The following is a 17,842-nucleotide window of genomic DNA, read 5'->3' on the forward strand; positions in this document are numbered from 1 at the left end:
CCGGATACATCGCGACGATGATTGGTGTGAAGTAGGAATTATATTGTGATATAGTGCAAGTGCATGACAAGGTCGTATATGAGGGGGTTGGGGGGTTCACTCATTCCCCCAAAATTTGTTCCAACTACGGCCTTGGTGCATGAAATAGTAATATGCGGACGACTGGAGGTGAGCGCACTGATAAATGTAAAAAAATCAATCGGCCAAACACGAGTTCAGTACATCTCGATGAAGACCGTCGTTTTAAAACGCGGTTAAAGCTTTATTATTATTGTGTAAACCCGTAAATGGAATTAACGACGTTTTAATTATTATTTTTTTTTTATTCGTTGAACAAACGCTGTTTCGTTAAACACCGCTTAACCCGAACAAAATATTATCACTGCAAATAATATATTAAAACCAATACTTAACGTTTTTAAGCAACTATATAGAGAAGTCTAACTACGATAGATATAAACAACGAATTACTCGATTTATAATATACCTAAAAGAAACAGCACGTTTTTGGATTATAATTTATAATCCACACATTATTGCACATACATAAATATCATATAATCATATGTATTGTAACGACCGACAAAATTAGGTACGCGCTAGAGGCGAGGCGATAGAGCACGTCTGTCAGGTGCCGATGGTTTAACACTACATATTATATAAAATACATACAATTAACCCACCTGTAATATTTTATAGGTAGGTACAAATAATTATTTAAACAATTATGTTGAACGCGGGTTTTCTCAAAACTTTTATTTCATCTATTAATGACCTAAGTAATGTTGTCGGACAACGAAAAATTACGAGCCACAGGAGCAGTTGTTAATATTGTTATAGGTACACATTTTGTAAAATATATTATGTGTACATATATTCTCAACTATGATCACTGGTTGCTCGCATATGCCGGACGGTTAGCTATTTACAATTCGAGAATGATATAATAATTTTTAAAATTCAAACAAAACTTATAAATGTTATAATGTACACAGCGATGATATAGGGACAGTTTGTTTTCATCACCCTAATACATCCTTTACAAACGTATTTTTTATAAATCATTTTGGTTGTATATTTTTTGCGAACAAATCATTTTTCTGGACAAAAATATAAAAATTCAAAGTTACATCTTGTATTTATTGTACAAACAATTATTTACAAAATTAGGTACATATAGTTATAACAAGCAAGAAGTATAATAATATTATATAAATATACAAAACCATAAATACCTTAAAATATAATGATTACTGTAGAAAATTCGGTCATCATTACACAAAAACGAATATTAAAAAAAAAAAAAAAAAAAAAAAAAACAATAATCAAGTCTTTTTTACAAATATTATCAAAAGAATTATAATATAATTAATTATTGTGTTAGCGGAAAAACGATCAATACCTATAATTTAATCATCTGTGTGTGGGTCCAAACCGGTGTCGATGAAATCTTTAACGTTCTGAATGAATTTTCCGGGCAGCAGTCTATATAAAATCATGGACACATTATTGAATAACGCATAGAAATTATAAATATAATTCTTATCAGATATCGATACTGTGTAATCAATAATCATATTTCATTTATACTTCATATTTAGTACGCACAATAATTTTATTGTGCGTACTATATATTAGTAATAATTAATAAGTAAAAGATATTATTAGTTCTCGTGTAGTCATCTCAATAACTTATTTTAAATCAATAACTTTTAAATTAAAGATTCGCAAATTGTATTTTATTGTTAATATCATGTTTTAACTATCAATTATTGACTGAACATAATAAAATAATTTATCGTATTAATTAAAAATCTAAGATATTCAATCCATATACCATTACAATTAATGAGTTAAAAGTAGATACATTAATTTCCGAGGACTGATAGTAAACATTGGCGCCTATTGGTAAAATTTTAGGGAGGGGGTTCAAAATAAAACAATTTTAAAATGTAAGATACTAAAGATTTAATGTTATTTTGACGTATAAATTTTAATATTCCATACTATTTTAACTACAAGTTCTTAATATTTTTGTCCAGGAGGGGGCAAGTGCCCTATATCCCCCCTCCCCAACGAGCGCCCATAATAGTAAATCATTAATGTGAAGAGATATATCACTGTATCAGGACAGCATGATAGGTCATAAAACATCTCGTCTAAGAATAAATGTATATAATAGATTTTTATTTTATATTTATATAGTTTATTCTATATATAATAAATGGTATTCTATGAAGTGTATCGGCTATAGAGAATTTGCGGATTTCACATTAAAAATGGGCACCTCCAACAAAGATCATCAATTTAAAGTAGAAGGGTTTGACGCGAAGTCCGTTATCCTATACCATACTTTGTAATAATATAAGCACTCGCGGACCGCTCTGTATAATAATGTATACCTGGATATCCGGTCGAGAGGCATCAGCATCCACGGTATACTGACTTCTTTGTAGTTACGCCTCATCGATTTTACAATGATATTGGCTACTTTTTCAGGTGATTGCATATCCAACAAAAACGGGAATCGATTTCTAGGTTTCTTAACTAGTCCTGTATTAACCATAATTGGGTAAACTGTAGTGAATTTGATTTCAGATTTATTGTTTTTCGTATCTCCAACTCTTAACTCTTCGTATAAGGCTTCCATGAGTCCTGCAAAACCAGATACGCTATTATGTTTAATGAGTCAATGACGATATTGAAAATAATAACTATACGTATTACAGCTGTATAATATACCTATATAATATATATTATATTTAGATGTATTAGGAATTTGAAAAAATATATTTCAAAATATATTATAATATACACAATTGCACATTACGTACTGCAATCTATATATGATGTGTAGAGAATATATTATAATAGTACAGGTATATTTTAAAATAATTTCTAAGAGAAAATTATTTTATTATCTTATTTTATGAAGTAAATGTAAATAAATATTATACAATTTCTATTTAAGGATAACAAAACAATATATAATATTGTAAGAACTATTACTTATTATTATTACACACGTTGTAAATAAAATAGTCTGCAATTATATAATATGTTGTAGAATTTATTTCATATAGTTATCAACAACCTACTGTTTGAAGATACAATTTAGCAAGAATTTAAAGGGTTTTTATACTTTTATTGCTGTAGTGAATATAGTTGTACTGAAAAATAATATGTATACAATCTACCTTTATAGTAAGTACTTAGTATTTATCATTTTATTGCGTTTCATGAAACAAAACGTTATTTATTCAAAAAATTATTTAACTGATGTTCAACACGTATCTAAATAGTTTCATATGGGAGCAGCGTTTTGTATTTACTGATGATATATAAGTGTTATTAATGTTTAAAATATTTTTCACACATAAATATTAAATCATAAAATGTGCACACAACGAATCGCAATAAAAAGTATATATAAATATACATAGGTATATTTATTTTCCCTATAAATGTTTTTTAACCTATGTAATATAATTTATAATTCGTCTGCCGATCTATAAAATATGTTTACCTACGGTTAGTTTGCGTGTTATAAAAAATAATTTTAGTGCTTGGAATCTTTAATTAAATTAATAAAATACTTAATTATCTACTTTATATATCCAATCTTAGTATCTTTATGTTCTACTAAAAAATTAATAATTTTTACGAAAGTTTTATGATATAATTAAAAATCTTTACATTTTAAATTAGGTAAGCACTTGTCTTGATACAGATAGTATAAAACATTATGCGTTGTATGTGTAATTAATATTATAGAAATATTAATATTTAATAATATCCCATGTTTTATAGTTTTATATTGGTTTATACTTGAAAGTTTAAACTTATAATAAATATCTTTATTAAATATACGTTTCAATAACTTTTCATAAGAGCTTATATAAATGTAATATATATTATAATGAAATATAAGATAATATGTATATATGTATAGGTATACGGATTATACGGCATTTAATTACATAACAAAAACATCTCATCGGATTACTCTCATTTTTTACGACCTTGGTTCTCGACTACCTTGAATATACACTGAAAACTCAAGCGATTTGAAATTTTTATTCATAAAAAAAGAGAGAGTTCATTTTGTACACATTACATTTATTATATTCCTATTTAATATTAGACAATGATAATAACTAGATTTTTAAAGTTATATTCGAATTGATTAAACAAACTATATATTACCTCTTACGGCGAATTTCGAGGCGCAATATGGAACAACATTTGGAAGTCCGATGACACCGCACATTGAAGATAAAGCGATTACGTGACCATGGTTATTTTCAATCATGTTTGGCAAAAAAGCTTCCAGAGCCTGATAAAAATTTAAAATTTATAAAAAAAAATATTAATATATATTAGTCAAGTATATAATTTAATGTTTGCATTGGATTCACCCAAAAATGAGCTAAGACGTTGACGTTGAATATTTTTTCAATTGTCTCGTGGCTTTGAGAAAACAACGGTCTACATGGCATAATGCCCGCATTGTTTACCAACACTGAGACACTACCAACTTCCTGTTTAACTAATGCTGCAGCATCCAAAACTTCTTGTCTGTTAGATACGTCTACTCTGAAAAAATATTTATAATAGTAAATTCGGATATCATCAACATAAATATAAAAATAACAATTAGGGATTAAATTTGCATACATTTCGTGTTATATAGCAACGTTTTTAATACCTAAATTATGCAATTTATCATATATTAATATAATAACCTAACCTACTTAACCACTTAGAAGCAATAAATAATTTGAACATTAAATTATATATCGTTACATATATAAGGTATGTATAGGTATATAAATAGAAATGTATATGTTATAATAAATTAAAGTTACATATGTTACTACTTATAAAAGATAAACAGTTAAATTGCTTATATAACAAAAATTTTAATATGTAGAAAATGTATATCGTATGTGCGTGGCTGAAGATATACGTAAAGATATTGCGGCTTATTATCTAACTAAAAAATGATAGTAAAGATAGTTACAACAAAAACGTGCACAACTTTAAAACTATAAAAATATCTAAGAAAAATTATTTTAAATAAAATAATATATGATGAATAAGTACTGAAAATATTTTACCACTTTATAAATATCACATCTAAGAAACATTAAAAAATAAAACATATACTTTCTTTCCTAGTTATTTTCATAATAATTAAATACCTCAAATATATCAAAAAATATCGAAACGCCGTTTGTCGTTAACGTTATTAAGTAAATATGCAGTAGTGTTTCTTTACATATTATATTTCATAACAATTACTTAAGAGTTAAGGTAAAGTGATTGATGGAGGTTATTCGCACGAGAATATAATTTTTTCTTCGTCAGTTGTTATTTAATTCCAAATACAATATTTATTAATCGTTTGTGTCAAATATAATTGGTAGGTATTAGGTGTACATACGTATAGGTTGCAGATTCTTACAAAATAGATAATGTATTAATTAAATTTCCTTTTAAATGAGATAATTGATAGTCTGAAATAACAAACGGAATTTACAAGAAACATTATAAAAAGGTATTCTGCCATTATATATATAACCAGTTAGGTACTGGAATATGTATAGTTAAGTTTATGTCGCAGATACTTTTACTTTCACTTTGTAGTTTTGTTTGTGTATTAGATATCTGCTAGAGGGTGATCTCTGGAATTATTCTGTATAATAATATAAGTTACGTTAAGTGATTGCAGTGGTGCAGGTTTCAGTGGTTGTAGGTGTTGACTGGAAGGAAATGTGACTATATTTTATATCGTACATTTCTCTCTAAAGAAATAAAGTAGGATTTGGACATTGCTCACGAGAATTTCAGTTAAGAATATTTTTAGATTCATACACTTTACTCATAATATAACCACACACGGCATTTATATAAATGTATTATTTATATAACTATATATTTTATGAAGATAATGTAATTATTATAATTTGTATACTGCAACATTATGAAAATACTATTTGCTATTGCTACCGCTAATATTTAATAATATTTTTTTTTAAGTATCAAACACAATAATTTTAAAACCTAAATTTAATTTTTTTTAGTCTTATTACAAATTTGAATTTTGGTTTAATTACTTTTGACATGATTTATGGTTGAAAACAAATTTTAAATATTCGAAAACTGTACTACAAAATATGCTAGTATAATCGGAATAAAATAATAGAAAAATTGTGTAAGAGGTTATCAAAATGCTTTAAACGCTTATATATACCTACGCAAATACATACATTTCTAATAACCTAAACCCAAATCTTACTGAATTTTAAATTTACTTAACTACTTTAAGTAGAAAACGTCCTAAATCTAAATTTCTAAACATCTAAATTTCAAATTCAACACACTAACCCTCTAAATATTTATTTGTTAATCCATTTGACTATATTGTTTCAACTAAATGATTTTTATATCGTTTCTTGATTTGTGTTAATTTGTACAAAAATATTGAACATACAGTTCATAGCTTATTCGTATAAAACATACAGCAATAATTATTTAAACTATTAGTTATTAATAAAAGTTTTAATTAAAAATCATGAATAGTTTTTTATAGTACACAATTGTTATCAAACATAGCACACTCTACTTAAAAATCTTTAGTATGTTTCTAAACTACGAAAATTCTTTCTAATTCAAACAGTTGATATATAATATTCTTCGTCCCAAATTTGTTTTTCTACGTGAAATGTTATTATAAAAATTAAAATAATACTGTTGTTTATTAGTAGAATTTATAATCAAATCACGTATTGAGTAATTTTAACAAATACGAATACGTACACTAAGACCTATGTCAATGTCATTCTTGAATTTTGGCTAGGTCAACGTTATTTGTTATTATATTCTTTACGATTCAATATAAATAAAAGATCTATACATTTATTATAACGATATGCAATAATTTATAATCCCCTACCTACACCTTAATTATGTGATAATTATGCAATAATATTACTAAGTATTGTATACAAATATACAATTAGATCTCACAGTAAACAAAGGAGATTCTGCATACTGTTAATATTTATTATAATACTTTAACAAATCAGCATCAGTCAAGATCAATTTATTTAATGTCTATTATTAACAAATTCATTGAAACTTTTATTATACATCGTATATTACGAAATGTAAAAAAAAATATAAAAGACTTTAAAATACTGGATTTCATTAAAAATTATATTGTATTATTATATTTTCTTGATAAAAAAAAAATAATAATAATAATAATAATAGATTTATGCATATAAAAATAAAATACGATAAGTTAATCATTATTGTTTATTGGCTTATTTTAAATGTGGAATTTATATTTAAAAAAGTATTTGAATTATTTTAAAATATTCAGGAAATGTTTAAATTTGACCTCTTTAAAGTATGTAAGTAAAAATTAGATCCAAATTGTGTCCTAGTGTCATTGTGTAAATAAAAAAAAAAAATCAATAATTAAAAAAAAACAAGTTATTTATAGGTACATTAACTATTTTTAAATGACTTATTTTTATTTTATTTATAATTTAATAGGGTAATAAGTTAATTTTTCACATTTTAAATAATCTATTTAGTATAATAGTGAATACAGTTTAAGCATAAAAAATTAACCTAATAGTATCTTTTTCTTTTTTGCAAAATAGATAAATAAAAAATGTTAAAAACAAGCAACAAGCCAAATATAAAATTTGGAAGCAATAATGTATCATATTTTTTAATTATACAAAAGAAGAAAAATTTATTATGTAAATAATAAATAAATAAAAATTTCAATAATTATTCAGTCGACATTATAATATTTGTTTTAGTATATATATTTGTGTGTGATCGTCTATCATTATTCGGTATTCCCTAGTTCTTAAATGTATTCGGTTAGTTAAAATATCTTTGAAAAAAATGAAACGATGGAATCAAACAACCATAATACCTACAATCTACATATATATTGGGTTATAAGTTATAACAAAACAAAATTAGTGAACTGTAGCTCTTTTTATAAAAACTACAAATTTGACATATAATTCAATAGTTTAATTCAACATAAAAATTTCCATAACATAAGTTTATGTATGAATGACATTGAATTGAGTCCCTTCAGTATATTAGCGTTACCTAGGAGACACTGCGTGGAGGTAAATTGAGTACTTATAGTCTCTCAAAAAATTTGTGTGATTGTTTACACTGCTTTTTTTTTTAATCGTATAATAATAAGTATAAAGAGTCAATTAATTATAATTTTTTATTGTTTTTTATTTTTCACTAAACATATATTCCATTTTTCTCTCGTAATAATTTGATAATTTAGTATGTATTAATTAATTGTGTGTTCATAATAAAGTATTCGGCACAACTGATTAATTTTGAGCGACTATATGCTACCGGGCTGAATGTCCGTAATCATTGCGTATCCGGTATAATATGATGTGCAAGATTCATGACCTTTTTTTTTATTATGACATTTTATCTATACAAATTCGATTCAAAGATATTAAGATAATAAGCTGAACTCAATTTAATATCAATATTAATATTCAATATATGTTTATTGTATAGGTATGATTTTTGGTAACTTATAGGGCACTACATAATATTATTATGGCATACTGCGAGTGGTATAATTTGTAGATCCCTGATCCGGTACTGCACTCCAGAAATATTTATAAGCACTTAATAATACATTTATAGTTTTATATAGGTAGATAAATGTAAAAATATACTTACTTGTAAGTATAAACACGTTTGTAACCTTTAATTTTAAGAATTTGTTTAGTTTCATTATTTCCTTTTTCGTCTAAATCCCAACATACAATAATTGCATTTTGTATGGCAAACAATAATGCCAATTCTCGACCAATACCATGACCAGCACCAGTTATCTAGAAAATATAATAGGATGAAGTTAAAATTTTACTGCTGATATTAGAAAATAAAGAAAAATAATTAAAAATAATTACAACGTATTATAATAAATTGTTATTAATTACATATTTATTTATGTAGCCTAAAAATAAATATATAACATAAATTGTTTCAATAATTATAAATAAAATAATAACAAATTAACATTAATAAGACTTTTTTAAATTAATTTAAATAAAAAACTGATTGAATTTAAATAAATATTTATGTTTTTGACATGTGTCAATATCAAACCGGTTCTTAAAACTATAATTAAGAGTGTTGCCTACACATGTACATGTAGTTTATGTGATGACCAAAAAACGGTTAATATGACATTGTAACAAGCTAGCTTATGATAATAATATTATTATAATGTAATATACTCGTGGAAGTAGGTACAGAGGTTTCGTAAGGTCTTTCAATAAATCTATTTCACTAGAAAAAATTGTTTATAATATGACTGACAGTTATTGACTGTTTAACAATTTATATGTGTAGGTTCGTAAAATATTATAAGACGTCTTCAATAAATGTAACTCTTGAGAAACACTGAAACCTAATCTCTAAAAAACACTAACGATGTAACTGATATATTTTAAAATTAAACTTCATAATCATTTTGGTAATATATTATTTTATGTTTTTATAATTATACACAATTACACAATATCTAGAATACCCATAGGCCATGTTCATGTATACTAAAATATGTATCAAGTCAGAAATCAATTACAACATTTGTTAGACCGTATGTTCTTATCGTATCTTATATTATAACATATAGTATTTACTAAGGAACTTACTAATATAATTTCGTCTTTAAGTGATTTTTCTAATGGCGGTAAAAATGTACGTATAATAGACTCAACGGTAGTATAAATGAATTTTATAACCAACAGAATTAACTCAACGAGTAATAAGCCAGCATAAGCAACTGAATTTCCCATAGAATTAGACCTAAAAATAAAAAATCAATATACAATTTTCATTTCATAATATATATTTGTAGGATACTAGATTCATTTTTACTTACCTATACCTCTTAAGAGGTGGATGAGTTGACTCTTTTTTATTTTCTATCATGATGACTGATAGCCTTGTATTTATAAGATCGCTTAAATTAGTATATTTTACTTCATTCAAATAGTATTAATGCTCACCTAAAACAAAAAAAAAACCATAAACAATAATATAATTTGTTATATAATTATACAAAATGATTGTGCAGAATATAGATATAGATATTATATAGTAATTTTACGTGTAAACATAAACACTGTTTATGTTTATTTACGAGTAAAATATATTTCTTTAGTAATACATTTAAGTATCTAACACAATGTTTATACCAACTATTAAATACATTTTGTGCTTAGGAATTAAAATATAAAATTTTTGTACAGTCGGAACTTCAAAATTATATTCTATCTGTTATAATATTATATAATTATGTAAAAATTATCATTTTTTATTATCTAGCGCTTAAGTTATAACTTACGATAAGTGAACTAATAAAGCACAGTTATATTGGATTATTACCCTATTACTTTATAATTATATACTATCTTAATTTTTAATACCTAAAATTGAAAATTATAGATTAAATATTTAAACTTATGATATTTATATTAATTTATAAAATCTTCACTGTGCAATGACTGTATATACAATCAAAAATATAGTGAAATGTAAAAACTTTCTAAAAAATGATAATGATAAATATTATAAGTAATTGTATATTAATATGCAAAATTAATATAACTATATGATGATTAAATAATAACGATTAATTATTATTATACGATTTAAGCGTTTATTTTCTAAAAAAAACTAATGAAAGTAAAAATATATTTCCTATTATCGTTATATTCTGAGGTTTGAATTTTTTGCACTATCGCTTATTGGGATTCATACACCTGCGTATACAATTAGGTAGTGTTATGTTTTACGAAAGCCAAATCAAAATTTATATATTTTTATACTTATTTTTGTAGTTATCTATTTGCGATTACATGTTATATTTATCAAAATTTTGAAGTGATAAAACTTATTATGAATAATGAATAAATTACTCTACAGTAGGTAACACAAAAAGAATAGGACATAAATTAATTCATTTTTAAGTTATTTTAAAGTGAAAAAATTAGAATAATAATAACATATTATATAGATTTGACTATAATTTACCTATATATAAAAAAGTTGCATAAATTGTAAATAGATTTTAAAATACGTTTTTATTTGTCTAAGTGACTACTTTTCAAGAAAAGAAAAAGACAGTATCAAATAGCCTTCTCATTAATATTGCAATAATATGCCCATGTAGTCATGAATTCAATTATATTACTATTATTGTTTTATGATATTTTATTTTTAAAAAATGTATAGTTTATTTACTGTTTTATTTAATAATGTTAAATCGTAGATTATTTTAATGGGAAGTCTTTATAATAATATCATTATTAGAGGCTCAAATTTAACTGATCTCGGAATAGTTTTGTTTAATTAGATGATTTAATATTTAAATTTAATTTATATTTATAACATTACTATTTCATATTTTGTTAATAAACTATAAACTACTATCATGTGTGAAAAATAGTAAAATGAGCCGAGATCCAAATACCTGGATCTATATCCTGTTTGAATATTTATTGTTTTTATTATTAATTAATAATAATAATAATAATTAGATAATATAATATTCTATTCGCTTATTTGTACATAGTTTATGTACTAAATTACAATATATATCTACTCATAATTTAATTTTCATATCTAAACGATTAATTGTTAAATAAAAATCGAATTAACATTATTTGTAAATGGATTAAAAAAAAATCAAGATTGTAATCGATATATTTAAGATGTTCTATGTAAAATATTTCTAAGAGAAATGTTATAGGTACCTACTCTTTGTAAATAATTCACTAAGCAATACATCCGATGTACAAATATGAATAAAATCGTGACTTCTATTCATATTGAAAGCGTGTTGTGTTACGTAATGCAAAATACCATTGAAATTGTTTTCATCATTTCATACATAGCTGTATTATAAACCTACTGCAGATAAATTATAAATAAATAATATTGTTAAGTTTTTAGAAGTTTAGCATCAAAAACCATTTTCAATTTTTCATAATATTTGAACTTATAAAATGATACGATTATGTGATTATAAATCTAACATAGCATAATTTTAAATTTTTTTATGAACTTAGTAAAATTTAAATAATTATACATATATGATATACAAATTTAAGTAAATAATTATCGTTACAATACTTTTTAAATTATTCCCAGTGCTTGTTAAATTTTAAAATATTCCTAGACGACCTATACTTATATTAGGTAGGTGCACCTACTGTGTGTATACGTGTATACCTACTATGAACATATTATATACCTACCACATTATGAACAATATATACAATAGGTATAATATTTATGTGACTCATTTTATTAGATACAAAATATATTAGTTATAGGTTTTTTCCTTTGACCTAAAATATAATAACTGATTTTAATAGCTCAATAATGATTTCATTGTTAAAATTTGAAAAAAGTATGTTGACTGGAGAACAAAATGAGAGTATGTATTAAATCAGAAAATGTAGAACAGTAAAGTAGAACGTAAATTAAACGGAACATTATAAATTCCTTCAAAGAAGTTTGACTGTTCAAATGTAATACTATAATAGGAAATTAAAAATTCGCAATTGCATTACTTTAATTATTCCTATAACTTGCTTTTTCGTCTGTATATAGTTTAACTTTTTTTTTGAAACAATATAATATAACTAAATAACTTATTATATTACAGACGTACCTAAACATTTTATTTAGTACAAAAATTATTTATTTCAGATTTGACGAAGAAAAGAATAATAATAATAATAATAATAATAAGTTAAACAATATTAAACTATTCGGAGATCGTATAAACGATTATCCAATGATATAAAATAAAAATCAATATTTTCAATTTATATATTTATAATATAACTAACATATTATTTAAAATAAATTAATTAAAAAAAATATAATGTACAATAATATAATAATAAATATAAACTAATAATGGTTAATTTCATCAATCTATATCCAGGGAACAGAATCTGAGTATAAAATTAACCTGCTTTGGTAAAGTGTTTTTTAAATGTAAAAATAAAACTGTTCGAATTTATTTGATAGTTATGGAGTTAAACTAGAACCAGACAAATTCCGGACTTGGTTTTTTTATTATATAGATTAAATATTGATGATAATTTATAGTATTATTAAGAATAAAAAATTACATTTACAACAGTTATTAACTTTTTCGATTAAATACAAAAGGTTCATTTGAGAAAATTAAGATTGATATCATATATGAAGATTCTCTTATTAATTTAAATTTTTATGAGAATTGAGAACCCTGTTATAATTTATATTATTCACATATTAGTTTGATTGTTATAATTAGTAAATTTTAGTAATTATGATAACCATTAAGCAATAAAAACTTATAATAATACATATAAATAAAATAATAAAATAAATATTTTCCGTTGGTATATTATGTACAAATAAAATTATGAGTATTTGTTATAGTAATTATATGATCTGGTAAAAGCATAATCTATATGTATACAGTTTAAAAACCCTGGAAAGTTATTTTTAGTGGGTTTCGATCGTACCTCGTCATTGTAATGAAAGTATTCAATTTAAATTCAATGATTTAATCATTGTATACGATAAACGATTCCGACGAAAACGGTGTTTAGAAAATATTATGTTCTAAATAATTTGTTTTTTTTTTATCACTATTGCTAATTTATTTTTAAATTAGAAATACACGGTATTTTCAACTAATTTTTGCCAAAAACATCATATACCTACCTATATTACAAAATAATTATAATAATATTACTTCATATATTTTTGTTATAATTATTGTACTCCTATGTAATAATATAAAGATGTAAATAAGTTCATAATAATAAAGAATTTTAAAATTATTTTAAAAATGTCAATGTATCTACCTATAGATTATAGTAAATTTAAGTAATATTGGAATATTTTAAGTATCTATGATTAATATATTTTTTTAATAATAATAAAGTACTACTCGTTATTATTCGTTAAAATGCTACAATATTATTAAAATTTGGACTTCAAACAATTCAAACACTATAAAAAAATGCATGTCGGTACTTTTACGCTCAATTTCTTTTTTAAATCTCAACAGTAAAAACTTTTAAGCTTTGTTTTATAATAACACTTACAAACAAAAATTTTATCTTGGGTACATGATAAATAAAAAAAACAATTTATAAACAGTACATAAATAAATAAATAAATAAAAAAATAAAAAATATAAATAAATAAATATAAATAAATTATCTATAATAATTAATAACAATAATAATAATAATAATAATTTTTTTTTTATTTATATTTTTTATTATTATTTACATAAATCATATAGTAACACATTTAAAGTAGTCATTGTGGTTATCCATTTTTTAAATTAAATACAACAAAAATAAATAGATTTTGTTTAAACTCAGAAACTGGTTTTGCGTAAATATTATTATATTTTCATAATTTTGTTTTTCCGATAGTTTTTAAAATTGTAAACTAGATCTAATTTTCAGCCAGAAAACACCCTCAATAAAGAAGATTGAAGTTTTTCTCTCCTATAAATAATGTTTCTAGATATATACGCAAAAACACATGTGATTGACTATTATATAACCAACATATTTATAGATCCACTCAGAATTAAAAATATCAAATGTCATATAATTTACCTACTTAATCGATAGTTCTTAACGTACGTTTTAATTATATATTTTTTAGTATTGAATTATAGAATATAATTAATACAATTTTTCTTTTAAAAATCAATAATTACATTTCTATAAATTTAAATACAACAAAACCAATAACCATTAAAATGTATTTCAATCATTTTTCAAATATTATAATATATTAATATTTTAAAGTATACATATTTATTACAAACGAATTAAGTTAATTTAACTCATTTTAAAATGATAAATGGAAGCATTTTTTTTTTTACGATTAAGGTATTTTTAGTACATAATAATGATAAAATACGAATTGATATAGCATAAATGAAAGCCACACGTTCCTATAAACATTTATTTTTTTAAAGATTTCACTTTCCTTAAAATTTACGTAGGAACTAGTTAGCAAAAGTAACGCCTTCCAGCAATGATGCAGTATTCACAATATTGAAACCAGTAAAACAAGTATAAGATAGTAGACATCCTACTAAAAATATGATATTCTATATGGTACATTTTTACTTGATTACCGTTGTTATTACAGCTGAGTTCCTACTACCCATATATCCATATGATTTTCAAAGTATCCAAACTTATTTATTGTTCATTGATTAGCTTATATAAACTAATAATTTTTCTTAGTAATTATTTTATTGAAAAATTTAAACGTTTCCATTATAATTGCATTATTAACATTTAAACATATTAAATATTTATTATTATAAATTCAACAAATTAATTATTATTTTATAATGATATATTAAGCGTTTTAAAAATTATAATATTTTAACAATTAAAGTTAAACTACTTAAAAATAAAACAGAACTAGAAAAAAATCAACATGTTAAATTTTGAAATAAATTTCATAACATTTAAAAATGTAAACAGGATATATGTAATTACAGAGGGTCAACTGTTAAACATTCACTATTTTTCTATATATTGTTATCAATTATCATATACGTGTTTGAAAGAAATTTAAAGTATGAAAAATTGTATTCTAACTAAGTTAAGCTCAATTTACAATAATATTAATTGAACAAGTGCCAATCAAAACACTTGAACAAGAAGATGCCTTTAATTAATTTTATCACTTACTAAAAGAATAATGGTAGGTAATTTTATCTTGAAATCCATAAAAAATTTGTTTATTAAAAAATTAATGTATTGATGTTTTTTTTTTAATTATGTTTAGAATAATAAGAATTTTTATATTACCTATTCAATTTTAGATCATTAAATTTGAAACGATATATGTATTTATAATTATTAATCAATATATAAAAAAACCTATATTTTATCAAGTTTTTAAAATCAGTTAAAAAATTGTTCATATCCATTTATAATTTCTTAATTCTTGGAGTACCTATTATTATTATTACCAAGTATTAATAAATAATAATAAAAAAATATGAATAATTTAAAAATGTTTCATAATTCCACTTGAAAATTTAATATTAATATACTTTTGTACTTAGTATACGCTATATAAATACGACCCGATTTAATATGCAAATTTTGCAGGAAAACATGCATAAAACTACAAAAATAGTAAAATAATAATTAATATAATATAAATAATTTAATACTCGCGTAAAAATATATAATAAATACGGCTTACTATTTAAAAATAAATAATTATGTAATTACATAATCATTAGTTGAAAATAAAAAAAAAAATTGTAGGTATGTACTGTATTTATACTAAACATTTTATCGATTATTTAATGAAAAATATGAGAATAAAAGAAGGTATTGGAAATAATTCTCACGCCATCATAGCGAATACTTAAAAACAATTTGGAATCAGCTTACTTAAATGTAGATATTGCTATAATTAAAAAAATATTAGGGACTTTTTACATATTTATAATTACATCATTTTTGCATCCTTTTTACGGACGGCTGCATACTTTATTTACGGTTACACTAATATACGTAGTATGTACATAATGATTATGTTGTACAATATACATAATTATACTTCAAACTATCATATTAGAATTATTCTTAAAAAACTAATATTATAGTCACTACACAAATGAACGTATACATTGCAGCATACTCGCGTTCATGAATTCGTCGACAACTCTGCAGTATAATCGTATAACCATAACCACGGTAGACTTTATAATATTACACCGGGTTACAGCAGAGTCCATAAAATCAATATTCCCGTCTTCTGCAGCACAAGTGCAGTCAAGGTTTGCTTTGCATTTGCTCGACGCAACGTGCACTCAAAATATACAGTTAACGAATATTACATTGGAAACATATGCAGTTTTGATATTTCACTGCAATTTAGCTGTACCTAATAATATAATCTAAAATATAATTAACCAATTGTTTTCCTACCTACTGCGATTTAATATAAGCAAAACACTTGGGTATAAACTTTTTATTTAAACACACGATTCTGTAACTATAACAATTTATCCTTCAACTCCTTATTTTTTTAAAAAACGCTATCTTTGACGAAACTATCCATTAAAATAAAATTTGGTTCACTTACTTTGGTTTATTTTTGCAGAAGAATCGTTCACTGAGTATGTAGACATGTAGTGCTTAGGTACTGTAAGTAGTGTTTTATTTTATATGAAAAATTTGGTTTTGATTTTCTGACACGTACGATGTTTTCACGACGAGTACCTAAAGAACACCACTACAACTGTCAACCAGGTACTGAAACTGCCGTTCACACACGTGTGAACACACTGCCGTGGCAATACAAAACGCACTGAAGTCTGAAACGCTTTCTTGCTCATTATCGTGCGGTCTCCCGTGACAACAACTTTCCACCTCTTCGCCAATCATTTTAAACGTTATCCAGTTATCGTGTTATTATGTTTTACGCTTTCCTTTTTTTTCTTTTTTTCGCTACTGTGGTTTTGCGAAAACTAATGTTATAGACAATAATTTTAAATTAATTGAAAATAATAATGTGACTTCAGACAAAAATAACGAGAATCCATACAACACACATGATAGGTACTTACCGAATTTATACATATGTATGCTTAGAACTATGTTCGTGTTTCATATAGGTAGGCAGGTATACCTTCTTGTTCAAAGTGGAAGATCTAGAATTCTATTATTTGTAACTTTGAAAT

General features: G+C 23.7%; 2 protein-coding genes across 2 annotated transcripts in view; both read right to left on the bottom strand.

Annotated features, from left to right (window-relative positions):
• Positions 1-17,842, bottom strand: part of LOC126554987 (uncharacterized) — a 97,140-nt gene that overhangs the window by 5,626 nt on the left and 73,672 nt on the right. The window lies entirely within an intron of this gene.
• Positions 1,120-17,571, bottom strand: LOC114122155 (estradiol 17-beta-dehydrogenase 11-like). Its single transcript, XM_027984733.2, has 8 exons — positions 17,245-17,571; positions 9,968-10,094; positions 9,738-9,891; positions 8,755-8,909; positions 4,419-4,596; positions 4,207-4,336; positions 2,403-2,655; positions 1,120-1,485 (listed from the first exon to the last, which is right to left on the bottom strand). Exons 2-8 carry the CDS (start codon positions 10,015-10,017, stop codon positions 1,410-1,412), a joined length of 996 nt encoding a protein of 331 aa, XP_027840534.1. The 5' UTR covers positions 10,018-10,094; positions 17,245-17,571; the 3' UTR covers positions 1,120-1,409.

This window comes from Aphis gossypii, chromosome 1, assembly GCF_020184175.1.
Source record: "Aphis gossypii isolate Hap1 chromosome 1, ASM2018417v2, whole genome shotgun sequence".
Lineage (NCBI taxonomy): Eukaryota > Metazoa > Arthropoda > Insecta > Hemiptera > Aphididae > Aphis > Aphis gossypii.